Genomic DNA, 17388 nt, shown 5'->3' with positions numbered 1-17388 from the left:
GGTGCCTGGGAAGTGGGAATGCGGGTGCAGGAAGGTCTGGGTTCCAAAATCCAAGCTCCAAGCTCTGCTTCTTGTACATCTTAGTCAGACCTAGGGCTCCAGCTGTTTTTAATTCAGGGGTTGGAGCCCAGGGGAGACAGCAGTGAGAGGGGGTGGGAATTTCAAGAAGGAAGTAGGGGAAGGAAGGGGCATGATGCTTGCCCATCTGGTTCCTGAAGCAGGGGAAAGGGTCCCATGGGGGATCCACAGGGGTGGGTGGGGCTGGTTAAGGCTTTTGCTTCTGCATAGAAAATGGCCCGTGTCCTCTCAGTTACCGAGAGGAGGGACTACTGCACTCGGAGGCTGGACAGCAGAACTGGTGAGCGTCTTCCTCTTCCTCTTCCTCAGTCTCCTCCTCCTCCTCCTCCTCCTCCTCCTCCTCCTCCTTCTCCTCCTCCTCCTCCTCCTCTTCCCTGGGGCCAGGAAGGGCAGGGTAGAGGCCACAGGCAGTGGGTGACAGAGAGAGGCAGAGGCATTAGTTTGCAGAGCAGGGGAGACACATGAAGGGCCAGAACTGGGAGGTGGGGCTAGAATGGGGGTCCAGATTGGGCCAGCATGATGGATTATCCAGGGCTACACCCAACTCAGTCTCCAAGGAGCCTGTGGCTGGCTCCACTGGTCCCCTCCTGGGAAGCCCTCTCCCACACCCAGCCTAGGCTCAGTCTTAAGGTCACCCCCAGGGCATGTAAACTCCATTTCTGACTCTGACAGATGTCCAGCCATCATTTTAATATAAACAATAACAATCTGCTCTATGCTGACCCTTTGCATACATCATTTCATTTAACCCCTGCAACAACTCTGAAAAGTAGAATTTTAGAGATGAGGGAATTGAAGCTAAGAGAGGTTAGCTAGTCTGCCCTAGGTCACACAGCTGGGCATGTAATAGAATCAGGATTTGAACTGAGAGTTCTTGGGGCTTCAGGTCCCACATGCACTTCTACCAGGATCTTTGGGTGAACTTGGCACTGTGTCTAGAAATCTACCCTACATTAAAGGATAAAGATTTGTATTTCCCAAAGCTCAAGGTCAGGAAAATAAGAGATGCTTAGAAATGGAGTGTGGAAAGCCCACAGCTTTGGAAGCAAAAAGACATGGCTTCAAATCCCAGCTATACAAGTGCTTCCAGGTCATGTGCCCACAGGCACTCTATTACCCCTCTCAAAACCTCAGTTTCCTTGTCTGTAAAATTGGGCTCCTGATGTGAACCCTCCCAGAACTATATTGGCAGGCCTAGAACATGTATCAAGTGCCTGGAAAACAGTATCAATGGGAACACGGTGGGGACTATTGTTAACTGCTCATGAACTGAATCTAATCTCCAAGGTGGCTGTCTGCCCACACAGAAGTGGCCACTGCAGAGACAGTCATTGTAGGAATAAGTGCTGTTTTGGTGTGCTGCTGAGCAGTACCAGGAGCCAGAATGAACACTGACAATCACTGGAGCTGGGCTACTACAGTTTCATGGAGTGGATGGACATATAGTAGGGCTAGAATGGAACCAGATACCTGGGAAGTGAAAAGGCTGATTCTCTGCTAACAGCCATGGAAACAGCCATACCCCATTCCCAGACTCCTAAGTTCAGGCAATACAGTAAATATGGAATCCAGGAAATGGAAGGATTGGGAAGAAATGGGAAAGAAAGCAGACAGGCAGGGGAAGGCACTGCTGTCCATCCCACAGACAAGCACATGCAGACATACACACACGCCCTTCTTAGACTCAGAGCTCCCTCTGACACATTGTTCCACACACTCACTGAATCAGCAAAATCACATGAACCAGGGCTCAGGTCCTGGGCATCTGAGTCTCCCATTCCTCATCTATAAAAAGAGAAGAAAACCCCATACCTCTCAAGGCTGTCATGAGGAACAAACGATAGTCCAGCCCCACTACTCACTCCTTTCTTCTCCAAGTCAGACCCCTGCTACCTTTCTCCTCCTGACATTGCAGTCACCTTCTGATTTCTTCTTCCTACCTTCCTGGACCATATTAGCCTTCCTAAAGTCCACCTTTGAGCACCAATCTCTTCTGCTCAGACACTCATCCTGGCTCTTGATTGCCTCCTGCATAAAGTTCAGACTCTTCAGGTTGGCACAAGGCTCCTCCATCATATGATCTCAGACAGACCACAGAGTCAGACAGACCTGGGTTGCAATACCAGCCTCATCATCTACTAGCTGGCTGGACATGGATCCATTTCTTCACCAATCTGGGACTCATTTTCCTTATCTGCAAAATAAGGAAATACCTATCCTGCTGGGTGTGGTGGGGTTAAATAAATCCAGGATGCCTAGAACATGGAAACTATCCTTATGTCTGTCATTATTGGTGGCATCCTTATCCTACTTACTCGCGCCTGGCCTCCAGCAAACTAGTTGGTTCATTATTCCATCAGCACACCCAGCCTTTTCACACCTCTGTGCCTCTGAAGATTCTTTTTCTTCCACTTCAAATAGTCTTTCTTTTGCACAGATCTTTGTTTTCTGACATCCGGTCTGAATTTAATGACCCTGCTCAAATACTGCTTCCTGCAGGAAGTCCTCCTTGACTCTCAGCCAAAAGAATTCATTGCTTCTTCCTCGCTCCAGCATGCATGTCCTTGTTTGGGGTCCTCTGTTGGTTGCTTTGAACTTGCCTGAAGTATTTCTTTCACCAATCTCCTTAACACCCCTATATCTCCACCAGCACCACTTTTCTTCTCTGTGAGAAAGATGGGGCCCTGATACTATTTAAGGCCAGTCTCTCCACCTGGGCTGTGGAGCCCATCCCTCCACAGCAACCAACCCCTCTCCCTCCCATATTTTCAACCTCTCCCCCTCTGTTGCCTCCTTCCTATCCTCATTTATAGAAGCTCAAGTCTCTCCCATCTGGGAATCAAAACCCTCTCTCTGCCCCCACATCCCCCTCTGTCCCTCTCTTTTCTTCACAGCTAAGCTTCTTGAGAAATTCATCTACACTGGCCATCTCTGCTTCAGTACCTCCCACGACTCCTTCAGCCCACTGCAATCTGCCTCATGCGCCCACCACTGCATAGAAGCTGTACTTAGAAAGGTGGCCCAGGCCCTCCTGATGGTTAAAGCCAATAAACTCTCTTCCACCCTCAATTTACTCCCCCACCCACCTCACTGCAACATTTGACACTCTTTAATAAGGCCCTCCTCTGCATGGCCCCTTCCTTCCTCCGCTCTGGGAGCCCACTCCCAGCTGGTTTTCCTCCTACTTCTCTGACTCCCCCCACTAATCTCTCAATCTCTTCCTCCACCCATTCCTTATGTGATGGTGTCCCTTCCCCAGTTCTGCTCTGGTCCTCTCAGTCCACTATTTCAGTGATGCCACCCCATTTCATAACTTCAGGTGCAGCTCTCTTTTCAGCATAGACCTCTCTCCTGGACCCCAGCCCTACCAAGCCTAATGCTTGATGGACAGCTCCACCAGGATGGTCTTCAGGGCCTTCAGATCTCAGAGGGATTGCTACCTCGGTGTCTTACCATGGCAAACCTAGCTTCCTTTATTTCCTACCTTAGTGAAATGGAGTAACCCTAGATCCTTTCATTATAAATTCTGCTGATGCTACTCACTAAATAGCTCTAAAAGAGTTGGCACATAATCTAGCTGCTGTTACCTCATCTTCTACTCCTTTCCACCCCTTGTTCAACCTTTCTTTTTCCAACACACTGGTCCTTCTGCCGTTCCTTGAATATACCAAGCACACTATCGCCACAGGATCTTTACACTTTGTATTCCCTATATCTGGAACATCATCTCCCAGATAGGTACACAGGTCACTCCCTTACCTCCTTTAAGTTTCTGCTCAGCTATTACCTCATCAGTGGGGTCCTCCCTCTTGAAAAGACACCAATATTATCTATCTGCTTACTATTTGTCTTCATAGCACTCATGGTCACCAGACACATACATACTTTTATTTATGTATGTATTTATTTATTTACTATTTGTCTCATCTACTGGAAGATCCATCAGAACAGGCATCTTGTTTTGTTCAGTACTATATCTCTAGTGCCTAGCACAGTGCCCTTCATAAATACTATTTGAATGAATGAATCCATTGCCAGGTCTGAACATGACAACTTCATTAACTTCGTTAACTTCATTCTCAGTCATCTCTACCTCCTCCTCGTCCCCTATTATCTCCTCAGTCTCTGATTCTGGTCCTCTCTTGTGCCCAGTCACCTCTAGGTCCCTCTTCTCTACTCTGTCTCCACTGCCACTTCCTTAGACATTTATTCCTTCTCCCGCTCCCGCTCCCTCTCCCTCTCAGATTACTCCAACAGCTGCCTCTCTAGTCTTCCTTCCTTCTAAAATGCTAATTTGATTATGCCACTTTCCCTACCCAAGAACTGTTCATGGCTCCCCAGCTGTCTACCCAAAGAAAAAAATAACAAGCCTGAACCCCAGACAGCTGCTTGAGACATAGCTAACTAACTTCTATCCCTTCCAATGCTTTGTTTTACCCTTTCTCATCTCCAGGTTCCGTATAGACCCTCACAGCACCAGCAGCCTTCATCTTTAGCTCTCCAAATCTTTATGGACTTTGAATGACTACCTCAAATGATACTTTCATCGGGAAGCTCTGCCTGGCTCACAAACCAGAAGTCCCCCTGCCAAAAAAAAATCCTTTAGTATTTCCTGTGGGAAAAAAGTGTCTCTAGGTTTACCTGGGATCTCTGAGAACCAGAACTAGGATGGAAGTTAGTGATTATGTCTGAGATCAAGCCAGAACCCCAAGTTAGGCCTTTCAGTTGCTCTCTGTGCATACAACCCATTTCTCATACTGACTGCTAATATGATGTTTCTTTTCTTTTTTTTTTTGAGACAGGGTCTCGCTATGCAGTTCAGGCTGTCCTTGAACTCACTATGTAGCCCAGGCTGGCCTCGAGCTTGCAGTGATTCTCTTGCCTCAGCCTCCCAAGTACTGGGATTATAAGCGTGTGCCTCCATGCCCGGCAATATGATGTTTCTAAAACATGAATTTTGCCAAATTACTCTCATATTTAGAATTCATTCACATGACACTTTGCCACCAACAACACTGGTTCTCAACCTTTTTTGGGGAAAACAATCTTTCTGGGGACAGTTCATGAAAGTCAAAAACTCCTCAAAAAATTGTACACAGGTATACACATGCAACATTTTGTATCCAATCTCAGGAGGTTGATGGGCCTCCTGAATCTCATCTGGGAGCCATGAGCACCAGGTTAAGAACTTCTGGCTTTACCCAGTAACATCCAGGTTCTTTTGCATATGCTATTCCTTCTGTCTAGGATGCTCTTCCACACTTCATCCTTCTATCCCTGGCTAACTCTTAGTTATTCTCTAAGATTGAGCTTGCAGTCTGAATTGACCTTCACTAGGCCAGATTCTTTTCTTTGGGCTTCCATTCCTGCCATCCCCCATCATGCTCTCTATTATTGCCCTTCTCAGTGTCCCCAACTGACAGAAACTTCATGGAGGATGAGAACCATTCCCCAGCACAGGCCCTGCCCATAGCAGTACTCCTTCTAATAATGTCTCCTAGTAACAGCTCCTTTACATTCAGTGCCTGTGAAGTGCCAGGCATTTAGTGGGGAGATTCTGAATGGATTAGCCTGGATGTCTCATTTACTCTTCAGTGAATAAACTCCATGACATTGACAGTACAGTGGACCCTTGACTTACGAACTCAATTAGTTCCCAAGGACTGGTTATAACTCAAATTGGTTGTTTTTTTTTTCTTTTTGGACTGGAGATTGAACTCCGGACCTTGCACTTGCAAGGCAGGCGGCAGCACCACTGAGCTAAATCCCCAGCCCAACTCAAATTGGTTGTAAGTCAGTACAGCTGAGGTCTGGATGTTTACCTGGATACATGCTATAGATAACAAGAGGCAAATAAATCTTTCATTAACCTAATTAACCCAAGTTGTTTGTATGTCAGGCCAGTCATAACTTGAGGGTCCACTGTATTCTGTTCTTTTTAACAGATAAGGAAGTAGGCTCAGAGATGTGTGAGGTGAGTTGGTCAAGGTCATCCATTGCCCTGGATGCTATGGCAAGTTATGGTCCACCCAAGAAGAAAAGTGAAAATAGAAGGAAAAAATGGGAACAAAGCTTTTGTACATAGGAAGGGGAGGGGGCTACAGGGGGAGAATGGGATAAAATAAAATTTATTAATAAAAAATAAATTTTTAAAAAAGTTATGGTCCACCAAGCCTCATGGCTTCAGACTGCAGATTAAGAAACTGCATCAGTAGAAGAAAAAGACCAAGAACAAAGGCCAGACCTTCTGACCTAGGCTCCATTTTCCAACACCACCTACCCTGATTTTTCCTCCCATATTATTCATGTCAAAACCACGCACTTGGCTCTCTTTTCTTATGATACTACAATATATCCCACTCTACCCCATGTACTACTCTCAATGACCTCCACAGCCCAAAGCCCTGCTATGGTCAGGCCTATCCTTCCTATGGTTCCAGAACCATCCTCAGACATACACAGTTTTAAAATCCAATGCAGTGCTACACACTTACTTAGCTAGGATGAAAACAAGACATGGATGGTCCCTGCTCTTTCAGAGTTGACAGTTATCCAGGAGTTTTACATGTATCACTTCCAATCCTGAAAACAGCCCTGAGAGGTAAGTAGACATTAGCCCCATTACACAGATGAGGAAACAGGCTCAGAGGCTAAATGACTTGCCCAAAGTCACAGAGTTGGTAAGTAGAAGAACGTGGACTTGAATAAAGGTACTGACTCAACTATTTTTTTCCGCATGAAGTCATCCTGCTTGGAAGAGCCAAAGTAGATAAGACCATTTCTGATGGGGGTGTGTGTGTGTGACGGAAAGCAATTATTCTTTCAAGCCTATGTACAAATATCCCTTCCTGCAGAAAGGCTTTGCTGGCTCCCAGATAGGGTTAAATGCTCCTCTTCTGACAGCCTTCTGAGTCTAATTCTGTCCCATCCCAAACCACATTTTGCTGTCACTATCTACACATCTTTCCCTCTTCTGGACTTGAGCTCTCTGACACAGTAGGACCAAAAGTAATTTATTCCAATATCTCATCAAAGTTGGGCACAACACCTAACCTAAAGCAGGCAAGACAAAATATTAATTGAGTGAATAGGTGGTATGTGAGGTAGTTGTTAAAAGAGAAAAGCAACATCTGAATAACTGGGTACAGGAAAAAGGCATAAAGGGGAAGGGAAGTGAGTTAGTAAAAGCAGGGACATGGGACCAAGGAAAAAGGCCAGTGATTTTGAAATTATGAAAGGGTTTGTATAATATGTTTTTTGTTGTTGTTATAAAAAGTGGATCATACATATTATAATACTATCAAGCCCTGTTCTGCAACTTGCTTTATTCATGTAACAAGTCTTGGAGATCTGGCTATGACACACACAGATCCACTACAAATAACCCATAGTGTGGGTATATCATTGACTAAAAGCTGCTCCCTACTGAAGAATATTTAGGTTGTTTTAATTTTTTTGCTATGCTGCACTGAGTATCTTTGCATATGTCTGGAAGTACTGTTGAAGGATAGATTCCTAAAAATTGAACTGTGGGACTAAAGAAATCCACATTTTATGTAAAGTGCAGATAAAAGTTATTTCCATTGCTTTAACATTTTTACAGACTGGCTAAAAATAAAAATTATTTCTACTCATATAATCCTGTCTTTATTTTGAGAAGCAGGTATCATGCAGCCTTTCAATTAAGAGTTGGTCGAGAGTAACATTGTAAGGGTATGGATAAAGATTTGTACAGTATGGCCTATGTTTGCAGTTTGGGTTGGGGTGTTTTAGAAAAAGCTTCTGGCTGGGGAAGTTGGGGTTCCTCTTGTGTAAAGCCTTAGAGAAATCTAGCTCCAAGATATAGTTCTCAGCTTGGAAGAATATGCACATTTAAAACTCTTGTGGTAACTGAAAAATTTGCCCCATTAAAAAACTGTACCAGTGTGCACTCCAGTCAAGGTATCTGAGAGGTTGTTTCTCCACAAGATTCCAAAATCTTTTTAATTTTGGTACCTGAAAATGGTGCTTCATTATTGTTTTAGTTACCTTTCATTAACTGTTAGGAAACTTGAGTGTCCTTTCTCATTTATTAGGTAAATTTCTAGTTCTTTGAATTGTGAAATCATGTTATTTCTCATTTTTAAATGGGCTGTGTGTCTTTTTCTTATTGATTCGTGGGAAATGATACAGACAGAAATACTAACACCGTGCCTGATAGCTGTGTAACAAAGATAGTATCTCCTGGTCTGTTATTTATGTTTTAACTTTGTGTAGAGTATCTTTCTTCACATCCACACAGAAGTTTTAATTTTTTTTTTTAAACAGGGTCTCATTATGTAGCCCAGGCTGGGTTTGAACTTGTGATCCTCCTGCCCAGCCTCCTGAGTATTAGGATTTCAGGCACTTGCCACCACACTCAGCATAGAAGTTTAAATTTTAATGTCACCAAGATTATTCTATTTTATGGTTTCTGTTTTTGTTTGTTGGTTGGTTGTTGGTTGTTTTTTCAGGAAAGGTCTCATTATGTTACCCAGGCTGGCCTCAAACTCCTAAGCTCAAACAATCCTCCTGCCTGACCCTCTAGAGTAGCAGGGACTACAAGTGTGCACCACCACAGTTTGCTGGGCTTCTGGGTTTTAAAGTTACACTCTGAAAGGCCTTCTTCATTTTACACTTGATCTTAGCCAAAAGGCCGAGAAGCGATCCTTCTTCATTTTAATATAAGAATATTCCAAATTTTCTTCTGGTACTTTTACAATTGTATTTTTTGTATGAGGTAGGGCTTCAATTTAATTTTTTCCAAAATAAGTAGCTAATAGTCACATCCCAATTACTGACTCCCATTGATTTAAAGTGTCTTCTTTATCATAAATTAATTTCCCATGTCAACATATGAGCTTGTTTCTAAACTATTTTGTTCCACTTATGTATTCCTCTATTTCTGTGAGGATATAACATTTGTATTTACTACAACTTTAGGGTAAGTTTTTGTATCTAATCAGGCAAGTCTTTCATTAGTCTTATCTTTCAAATTTTTCTTAGTAACTTATGGGCATATACTCTTCCAAATAAACTTTAAAATATAACTGTCAAATTCTCAAGTTAAATACTCCCCCCACCCCATTTTTTTGGTGTTGATGGTATGGTGGCACTAGGGATCAAACCCAGGGGCACCTTACCACTGAGCTGTACTCCAACCCTTTTTAAAAATTTTTTATTTCAAGATAAGGTCTCACGAGGTTGCCCAGGCTGGCCTCAGACTTTTGCTACCCAAACCACCACACCCAGCCCCATTGAAATTTTAATGCAAAATGCACTGAACTTTTTGAGCAAATTAGGAATGTCTTTTTTTAAAACCACATTGAGCCTTCCTATCCATGAATAGGACATGACCCTTGATATATTCATCTTCTTACAGCCTTCACTGAAATTTTTCATTTTCTATAGAAAAGAATTTCTATTTCTTATAAATTTCTAGGAACTTTGTAGGGGTTTTTTTGGTTGTTTTATTTTTCGCTACTGTTGTTCTGTATGGTACTGGGCCTTCAGTAAGTCCTCTACCACTTAGGTACATCTTCAGCCCTCTCTAGTTTTTATTTTGAGACAAGGTCTTGCTGTGTTGCCTAGGCTGAGCTCAAACTTGCGGTCCTCCTGCCTCAGCCTCCTTGAGTAGCTAGGATTACAAGAATATGCTACAACATTCAGCACTATCATATCTTTTAATTAGTTATTGCTGATATTCAGAGAAGCTAATGGTTTGGATGCATGTTTATTTTGTATCTACTCATTCCAATTTTATTAGGTATGATAATTTTCATTTTACTTGATTATCTATTTTTTCACTGTAATTCTCATAGAACTCATTTACTCAAACTCCAAAGGCTAAAAAACTAAATAAATACTGATTAGTTAAAAAAAAAAAAAGGTAACGGTAAGAAAAGTAACCAAAGAAGCAGGACAGTGATCACCTATTGGGAAGATGGAGCAGTGTCATGGAAAGGCCATCTGGACACTCTAAAGACTGCCAATGGCTTCCTATATTTTCATGAGGACTCATCTCTTTGATTGTCTAAATAGGCAATACTATCTCCAAATAATACTAATTCTGACTTTTTTTTTTAATGCTAGGGATTGAACACAAAGCCTGTGCACTGAGCTACATCCCTGGCCATTTTAAAAAATGTTTAATTTTGAGAGAGGGTCTCACTAAGCTGCTAAGTTGTCCAGGCTGCACTTGAATATGTAGTCTTCCTGCCTCAGCCTCCCAGAGTGCTGGGGTTACTTGTGTGTGCCACCACATCTAGTCTGATTTTTTTCTAATATTTATGCCACATTTTTCTTTTTAAAATCTCATTGGTTAAAACCTCCAGAGAGCCTGATGTGGTGGCGCACACCTTTAATGTAATCCCAGATACTCTGGGAGGCTGAGGCAGGATGAACATGGGTTCGAGGTCAATCTGGCCAACACTGCAAGACTTTATCTCAAAAACAAAACAAAATGTCCAGAAAAATTATTGGCTAAATAATGGTGATAAAAGTCATTCTTATTTTCTTCCTGAAATGTGTCTAGTGCTTCACAGTTATATGTGATGACTGCATTTGGTTTCTGATAAAAATTCTTTACCAAGTTAAGAAGTTTTCACTGATTCATAGTTTTCTCTATTAGTTACCTATTGCTGTGTAACAAAGTACTCCACTGTAGCAAGAGAACAGATGTGTAATTTTATCAGACCATTTTCAGCATTTATAAAATGATTATATGATCTTTTCTTTAATCTCTTAATGTAATAAATTACAATAATAGCTTTCCTAATGTTGAGTAATCCTTGCACTCCTGGGAAATCTTCATTGTCAAGATACATTCTTTTAATAAACTGACAGATTCCATTGGATATCTTTAAAAATAATTATTGCTCTATTAATATGTGAGGTTAGGCTACAGTTTGAGTTTTTTTGTTTTTTTTGGTCTAAACCTACCCAGTTACTTGTACTTTCCCCCCCTAGTGCTGGGGACTTAACCAAGGGCCTTGTACATGCCAGGGAAGCACTGTACCACTGAACTATACCCTCCCCAGCCCTGTTTTGTTTTGTTTTGTTTTTGAAACAGGGGTCTTGCTATGTTGCCCAGGTTGGCCTTGAACTTGTGGGATCAAGCCATCCTCATCCTCCTGAGTAGCTAGGTTACAGGCATGCACCACCATGCCTGGCCAGTTCCCAGCCCAATGAACTGGAAATCTGTCCATCTTTTCCTACTAACTGATCTTTCCAAATTCAATGGAACTTCCACTGTACCACAATATCAACTGCATCTGGTACTATGTCTGAAAGAAAACTTTGACCATCTTTTTAATTTATTCTTTACTTTTATATTCTATTCAGGGTTTCTTCCCCTTCTTAGGCCATTTTGGTAATTTATATTTTCCTAAGATACACACACTTCATCTAGATTTTCATTTTTATTGGTATAAAAGCATTTTCTTATAACTTTTTCCCATCTCTTCATAGTTTTATTTTATTTATCTCTTTATTTTACTTTTATTTTCTCACCTTTTTCTCAGTCATATCTGCCAGATGATGGTCTACTCAGTTTGCTGATCTTTTCAAGTACTTTATCAAATCATAGAAATATTAATAAATAGAAATTTCTGCTCTGTACAGTAATTATTATATTTTCTTTTAATTTTTTTTCCTAGCTTCTTGAGTGGAATAATTAGTTCATTAAATTAAACCTGTCTTGTTCTCCAGTAAAACCAATTAAGACTATAAATTTTCCTTTGGAACGGCTATGGCCATATCCCATAGGTTTTGATACACAGTACACTTATTGATGTCATTTAAATAGTCTATAAATTTCATTCTTATTTCTTCTTTAATGCAAGTTTTTTTGCTTTTGTTTTTGGGTTTTTTGGGGGAGGTTGAAACATGGTCTCATTATATAGTTCAGGCTGGCCTTGAACTCAGCAATGTAGCCAAGGCTGGCCTTGAATTCAATGATCTTCCTGCCTCAGCCTCCCCAGTTGTGGAACTTTTAAATGTGGGTAGGGCCCAGCCTTTTTGATGTTGCAGTTCATACTTCTTTTTGTTGCATTTTAATTAGAAAACATAAGACATATTTTCTAATTAACTTGGAAATAATGTTCTCTGAAGATGTGGGCAGATTCTTCCCTCTGCCTGAACACCTTTTCCCAGTCTAACTGGCAAACTCCTATTCACCCTTAAGAACAGCTCAAATGTCACATATTCTAGGACCAAACACTCCTGATTTTCAGGGCAGTCTCCAGGGAAGAATACACTACAGATAAGATTCCAATTGTCCCCATTTGTTTCCTGACCTGATCTCCCAAGCACTCTCCTCAGACACTCAGACACTCATTCCACAGCCACACTAGGGACTAAGGGACATGGGGAAGGGGTCTGGCAATGATACTGCATATTTGTCTGGAAGGGAAAGGGATTGGGGGAGGAATGGGTCTAGCTCTTACCTGCTCTCTGCCAGCCTGCCTGAGGGGGTAAGCTTCATGGAGTCAAGGACCTGAGTAGGACAGCAATACTGGTGTAGAGTATGAGACGCTGTGGACCTGAGAGACAGCAAGAGACAGAGGACAGAGAATGTTGGGGAGGGTACAGGGTAGGCAATTGGGACAGGAGGTGAGTTAGTGGGGGCAGGTAAGGGGAGTTGGCAGGAATGGAGGATGGGGAATGGAAGAGGAGGGAGAAGAGGAGGGAGAAGAGGACAATAAGAAGGGAGAGCGGAAGACAGGGAAGGAGGGGTGGATGCAGGGAGGAAGGAAGGAAAAAAGGAAAGGGAAGAAGGGAGAGGGAAAAGGAAGGAAGGAAGGAAGGAGGAAAAAAAAGAAAAAACACAAAGTCAAGAAAGAGAGGACGGCACTCGAACCACAAACAGAACACAACGACAACAGGGGGCAGCAGAGACAAAAGAGCCGGGCTGGGCCTCCTGTGTTCCAGGTGACTCCGTGGGGACATGGGCCACCGAGAGACACTGGGACACCACAGCTAGGAAAGGGTAAAGGAGCCCTCCTCACACTAGACGCCACATGGGTAGGGAGGAGGGGAGGAGAAAGGGAAAGGAGGAAAAAGAAAGGGAAAAGATGTCTGAAGGGAGCTCCTCTTATAGAAGACCCCTCACAGGAAGGGAGAAAGGATGGAAGGAGGAGGAGCTGTGGCCCCAAAGAGGGGGAAGAACCCAGGCAGGGGGCGGGGAGAAAACACTGAAGGAGCAGGAGAGAGAGAGAAAGTGAAAGAGACAGGAAAGACAGAGAAAGGAAGACAGAGAAAGGACAAAACAAAAGACACAGAAAGGACAGGTAGGGAGAGGCAGAGAAAGAGCAGAGGAGGGTTGAGGGAGGAGGAGACTGACAAGGTCTCAGTGGTCTTGGTGACAGGAGAGGACTCATGGCTGATTGAGTGGGTGGAGCCCAGGCAAGGCAGAGGACCAGGTGGTTCTAAGCAGGAGTCTTTTAGTGTTTGTTTGTTTGTTTGTTTGAGACAGGATCTCCCTATGTAGTCCAGGCTGGCCTTGAACTCACTATGTAGCCCAGGCTGGCCTTGAACACGTGGTGATCCTCCTGCATCAGCCTCCAGAGTGCTGGGATTACAGGCATGCACCACCACGCCCGGCTCAAGTAAGCAGGAGTCTTTTGCCTCCAAGGCCAGTGCTGCACCCCCTACCCCAAGGCAAGGCCCACACCACCTCCAACGCCCCACTCACTGGGCCCCCACCACCTAGTGCAGGGTCCAAAGGCCCCTCTACCTCCTACTTCCCAGGATTAAAGTCCATGGACTGGCAAGAGAGAGGAGGAACAGCAAGGAGTGAGGTTGAGGGCTAGTCCCTCCACCAGCTGGCCAGAGCCAGGACCAGCTGGCCCCTCCAGGTCAGCCATTCCCTGTTTCCCACAAGCCCCTGAAGGCAGGCTGTGGTCAGAGCCTGGCCATTCAAGAGCCCAAGTCAAAGTCAGGAGGAGATATGCCTGAAGGCCAGGCCAGCCCACTCTCTCACTTGCTGCAAATTTGAAAATGCCCAAATCTTAAAACTTCATGGAGAATCTTTGAGGTTTCCTATCTGAGACTCTGGAGTAACTGTCATCATCACCATGACTGTTTTTCAAATGCCACCTATGTGCCAATCACCCATCCATGTCCTTGACTCGTTATCTCATCGAATCTAAGACTCAGAGACTCTCAGGCTGCTGGAACATCGGTATCAGAAAATCTCAGCAGCTGGAGCAACTTAGCCTCGCAACCCTGTGTGTGCCAGGCTACGCCAGGGCAGCTGCCAAGCTCATTCCTCCCAGGCCACAGACCGGGAGGAGGTGCTTGGGACTCCAGGGTCCTTACAGAGCTGGGCACTCAAATCCCATGGGCTCGCCCACTCAAGCCAGCTCCCTCCCCAGCCAAAGGCCTCCAAAAGTCCAAGAGGGAGTCAGGAACCAGGAAGCCAGGAGGCTGCCGAATCAGCAGCTCAGGGATCGGTTCCAGGTCTGAGGAGGAAGGGAGGGGGCTCAGGCTGTGGGTCCCATGTTCCTACCTGCTGCTCCTCCCGGGGGATTCCATGGATCTGGATCTGTCCCAAGGGCAGGCCCCCTGGGCCTGTGAGTACCTCCACCGCGTCACCACCTCCTCCTCCCCACCCCTTCCCTTGAAGGAGGAACCAAGGAGGCGGGGCCAGGCCTGCTGGGCTGCAGGCCAGGCAGCAACTGGAAACTTTGCTCCTTCCCTGCTCCCCCAGGAGGGCTGGGAACTCCTCTTAAGAGGAAGCAGCTCTAGAGCAAGGGCCAAACCTCCAGCTAGGCCCACCATGTGCACCTCCACTATACTCTCCCAAAGTACCCTGACAAATTTGTGTCACTAGGCCTCTTCTGAAAATTGAGATGTAAAGAGGTTCAGTACTAGCAGCAGGACCCCAAGATTAAGACCTGGTCTGACCATTCCCAAATCTGGAATCTGTCTCCTGGGCCACATCACGGCTTCATGAACAAAGAAACCTATCAATAGAAGCTTTTCCCAGACACGCTCATTTTCAGCACAGTTACAGACTATATTTATGAGGTGTTCTGGGGTACTCCACATCAAGTAAAATTCAAATTACCCATTTTGGGATATCAAGATGGAGCCCAGGCCAATATTCCTTACCACTGCCAAAAGCTCTCATTCTTTTCTGGACTGTTTTCTAGACTGGCAAAGAAAATGCTTTCTGAAGAGAAAAGCATAAATCAGAAGACGTGCCACTCATAATCAAGGGGCTGTTCCTCCAAGGGGATTGCTTGGCCTGATTGTACAGATGGGGCAATTGAGGTCTGAAGAGGAGTACAGTCTCACTAAGGTTGATAAAGTTCAGTACAGACTAGGATCCAAGTGCCCTGACTTCCTGCCTACCACAACAGTAATCTCTCTGTCCTCTATACAAGTGGCACTGGAGAAAGGAGAGGAGTGTTAAGGTCTGAAGGATGCAAGGCTCATAAAGAGGACCCTACTTCCAGTTCAGAGCACCCCTGTCATTTCAAGTCCCAGAGCCCAGGCCCCTGGCTGTTTTGAGCAGAAGGTGGCTCTGGGAGGGGTCAGGAGCCCAGTGATCTAGAAGGAATAGGAGCTGACAGGCAACAGGCCAGACTTCCTGCCTCCCTGCTAGGGCAGCTAGTTCCTCTCGAGAAAGCCAGAGCTGCTGAGAGAGAGAGGCCCTCCAGACCACCACAAGGTTGGCATCTGTGGGCCCTTTGTGGCCTCCTCTCCCCCTGCCTATTCCCTAAAGCCCTGGCCCTCGGGTCTCTGGCCTCAGCCCCACTTCATTTACTCTCCCTGAGAATTTCTCCCAGCTCCCACAGCAGTTTCATCTTGAACCCATTTGCAGTTATCACTCTATGAGCTCCATGTCTGGTTCAGACCTTCCTCTTAGCCTCGCAGGGACCAAAAGAAATTCTAGTCCTGGTTCTAAGGCTGATGCTGTGTGACCTGATGAGGCAAAGAATATACACTCTGGTACCTGGCAGAGCTGGGGACAAGTCTATCTATAGAAGAGGAGCAGCAATTCCCACCTCAGAGGTACCTGTCAGGATGCACATGATGAAGAGTCTCAATTTGAGCCTGAGAGAGAGTCTGACTGTTCTCCTAGGGAGGTGAGGAGACCTGTGGGAAGCCTGTTTGTTTCAAGGATAGGGGAGAAGAACTCAGGAAAATACTCCTTAATCTGGAGCCACTTTGGGAATTCATACATATCCGACTAAGCATGTTGTGTAAATGCATGGGATGGCTCACCAGGGGCTAAAGGGAAAAGAGAATTAAAGGTGAGGAGCATGACGCTGAGGGCACTGGTGAGTGGGTCCTTCATTCACTTCTTCCAACAGATACTGTGGACCAGGTGCTGGATACAGCAGTGACTAAGAGTAGACAATGTCCAGCTCTCATGGAGCTTATATCCAAGTGAGAGGAGATAGCCATTCACCTACTAATAGAATTAAACTGAGCAAGAGGAGAACATTCTAGGAAGACTAAAGAACCTGGGCAAAGGCCCCGAAGTACTATTTCCAGGAACTGCAAAGAGGCTGATGTGGCTGAGTGAAAAATGCAGGGGAGAGAAGTGACACTAGAGATGAAGGCAGGGCCTGATCATGGAAAGCCTTGAAGGACACAATAAGGGTTTCCTTATTTATTTATTTATTTATTTATTTATTTATTTATTTTGGTACCGGAGATCGAACTCGGGACCCTGCGCTTTCAAGGTTGTAGCCGGAACCACTGAGCTAAATCCCCGGCCCAGGGTTTCCTTATTTATACTAAGAGCATTTTGGAAGCCTGTAGCTCATAGATAGACATGCGAGGGGGTATCTCTGAAGCCCCTGCACTGTATGAAAAAATATTAATTTCTAGCTTTCATTGGATCCTCGGGTGGGTTTGTGATCCCAATAGTAGGGAAGCTTCTTCTCATACATGATCCCGTGCTCTAAGTGCGTAGTGAATGAGCTAGTGGCAGGTATCCACCTTCTGTGTGCTAGTCCATCTCCTACCTCCAGCTAGTCTCAGTCTTCCCCTATCGTCAAACTGCACCCCACCTAGACAGAAGTGCTTGCAGTTCTACCCCGTGCCTCGCCATCACCTGTGTTTTCCCTCTGGGCCCCCACAGTAACCTCCCTGCCTGGCCAGCTCCCCTTTGTTCTTAAAAAGTCAGCTAGGGGTGATGCCCTCTCAAAAACACTGTGACCCCACTCAGACAGGATGGGTCAACTCCTTGATGTCCTTACACCCTGCTCTTCTTTCAGCCAGCTTCTCTCGACACTGTTTACACACTTGTGGCCTTTTCTTGGCCCAGAGTTCTGT

The 17388-nt window shown here is 44.8% G+C and overlaps 1 protein-coding gene across 7 annotated transcripts in view; it reads right to left on the bottom strand.

Annotated features, from left to right (window-relative positions):
* Iqsec2 (IQ motif and Sec7 domain ArfGEF 2) overlaps window positions 1-17388 on the bottom strand; it is a 123718-nt gene that overhangs the window by 31841 nt on the left and 74489 nt on the right. For 2 of the 7 annotated variants that reach the window (XM_013068778.3, XM_087189650.1), the window contains one exon: window positions 12543-12638. The exons of 3 other annotated variants lie outside the window; for them this stretch is intronic. In XM_013068778.3, the coding sequence (XP_012924232.1) occupies window positions 12543-12638 (96 nt within the window). Of the gene's footprint in view, window positions 1-12542; window positions 12639-14605; window positions 14741-17388 lie in introns of those variants that run through there. 2 more of the 7 variants (XM_013068781.3, XM_013068782.3) reach the window with 2 other exon arrangements.

Source organism: Heterocephalus glaber, unplaced genomic scaffold (assembly GCF_053883595.1).
Source record: "Heterocephalus glaber isolate CG9 unplaced genomic scaffold, H.glaber_assembly_v1.0 deba00001545, whole genome shotgun sequence".
NCBI lineage: Eukaryota > Metazoa > Chordata > Mammalia > Rodentia > Bathyergidae > Heterocephalus > Heterocephalus glaber.
This window is presented reverse-complemented; position numbering and strand designations above follow the sequence as displayed.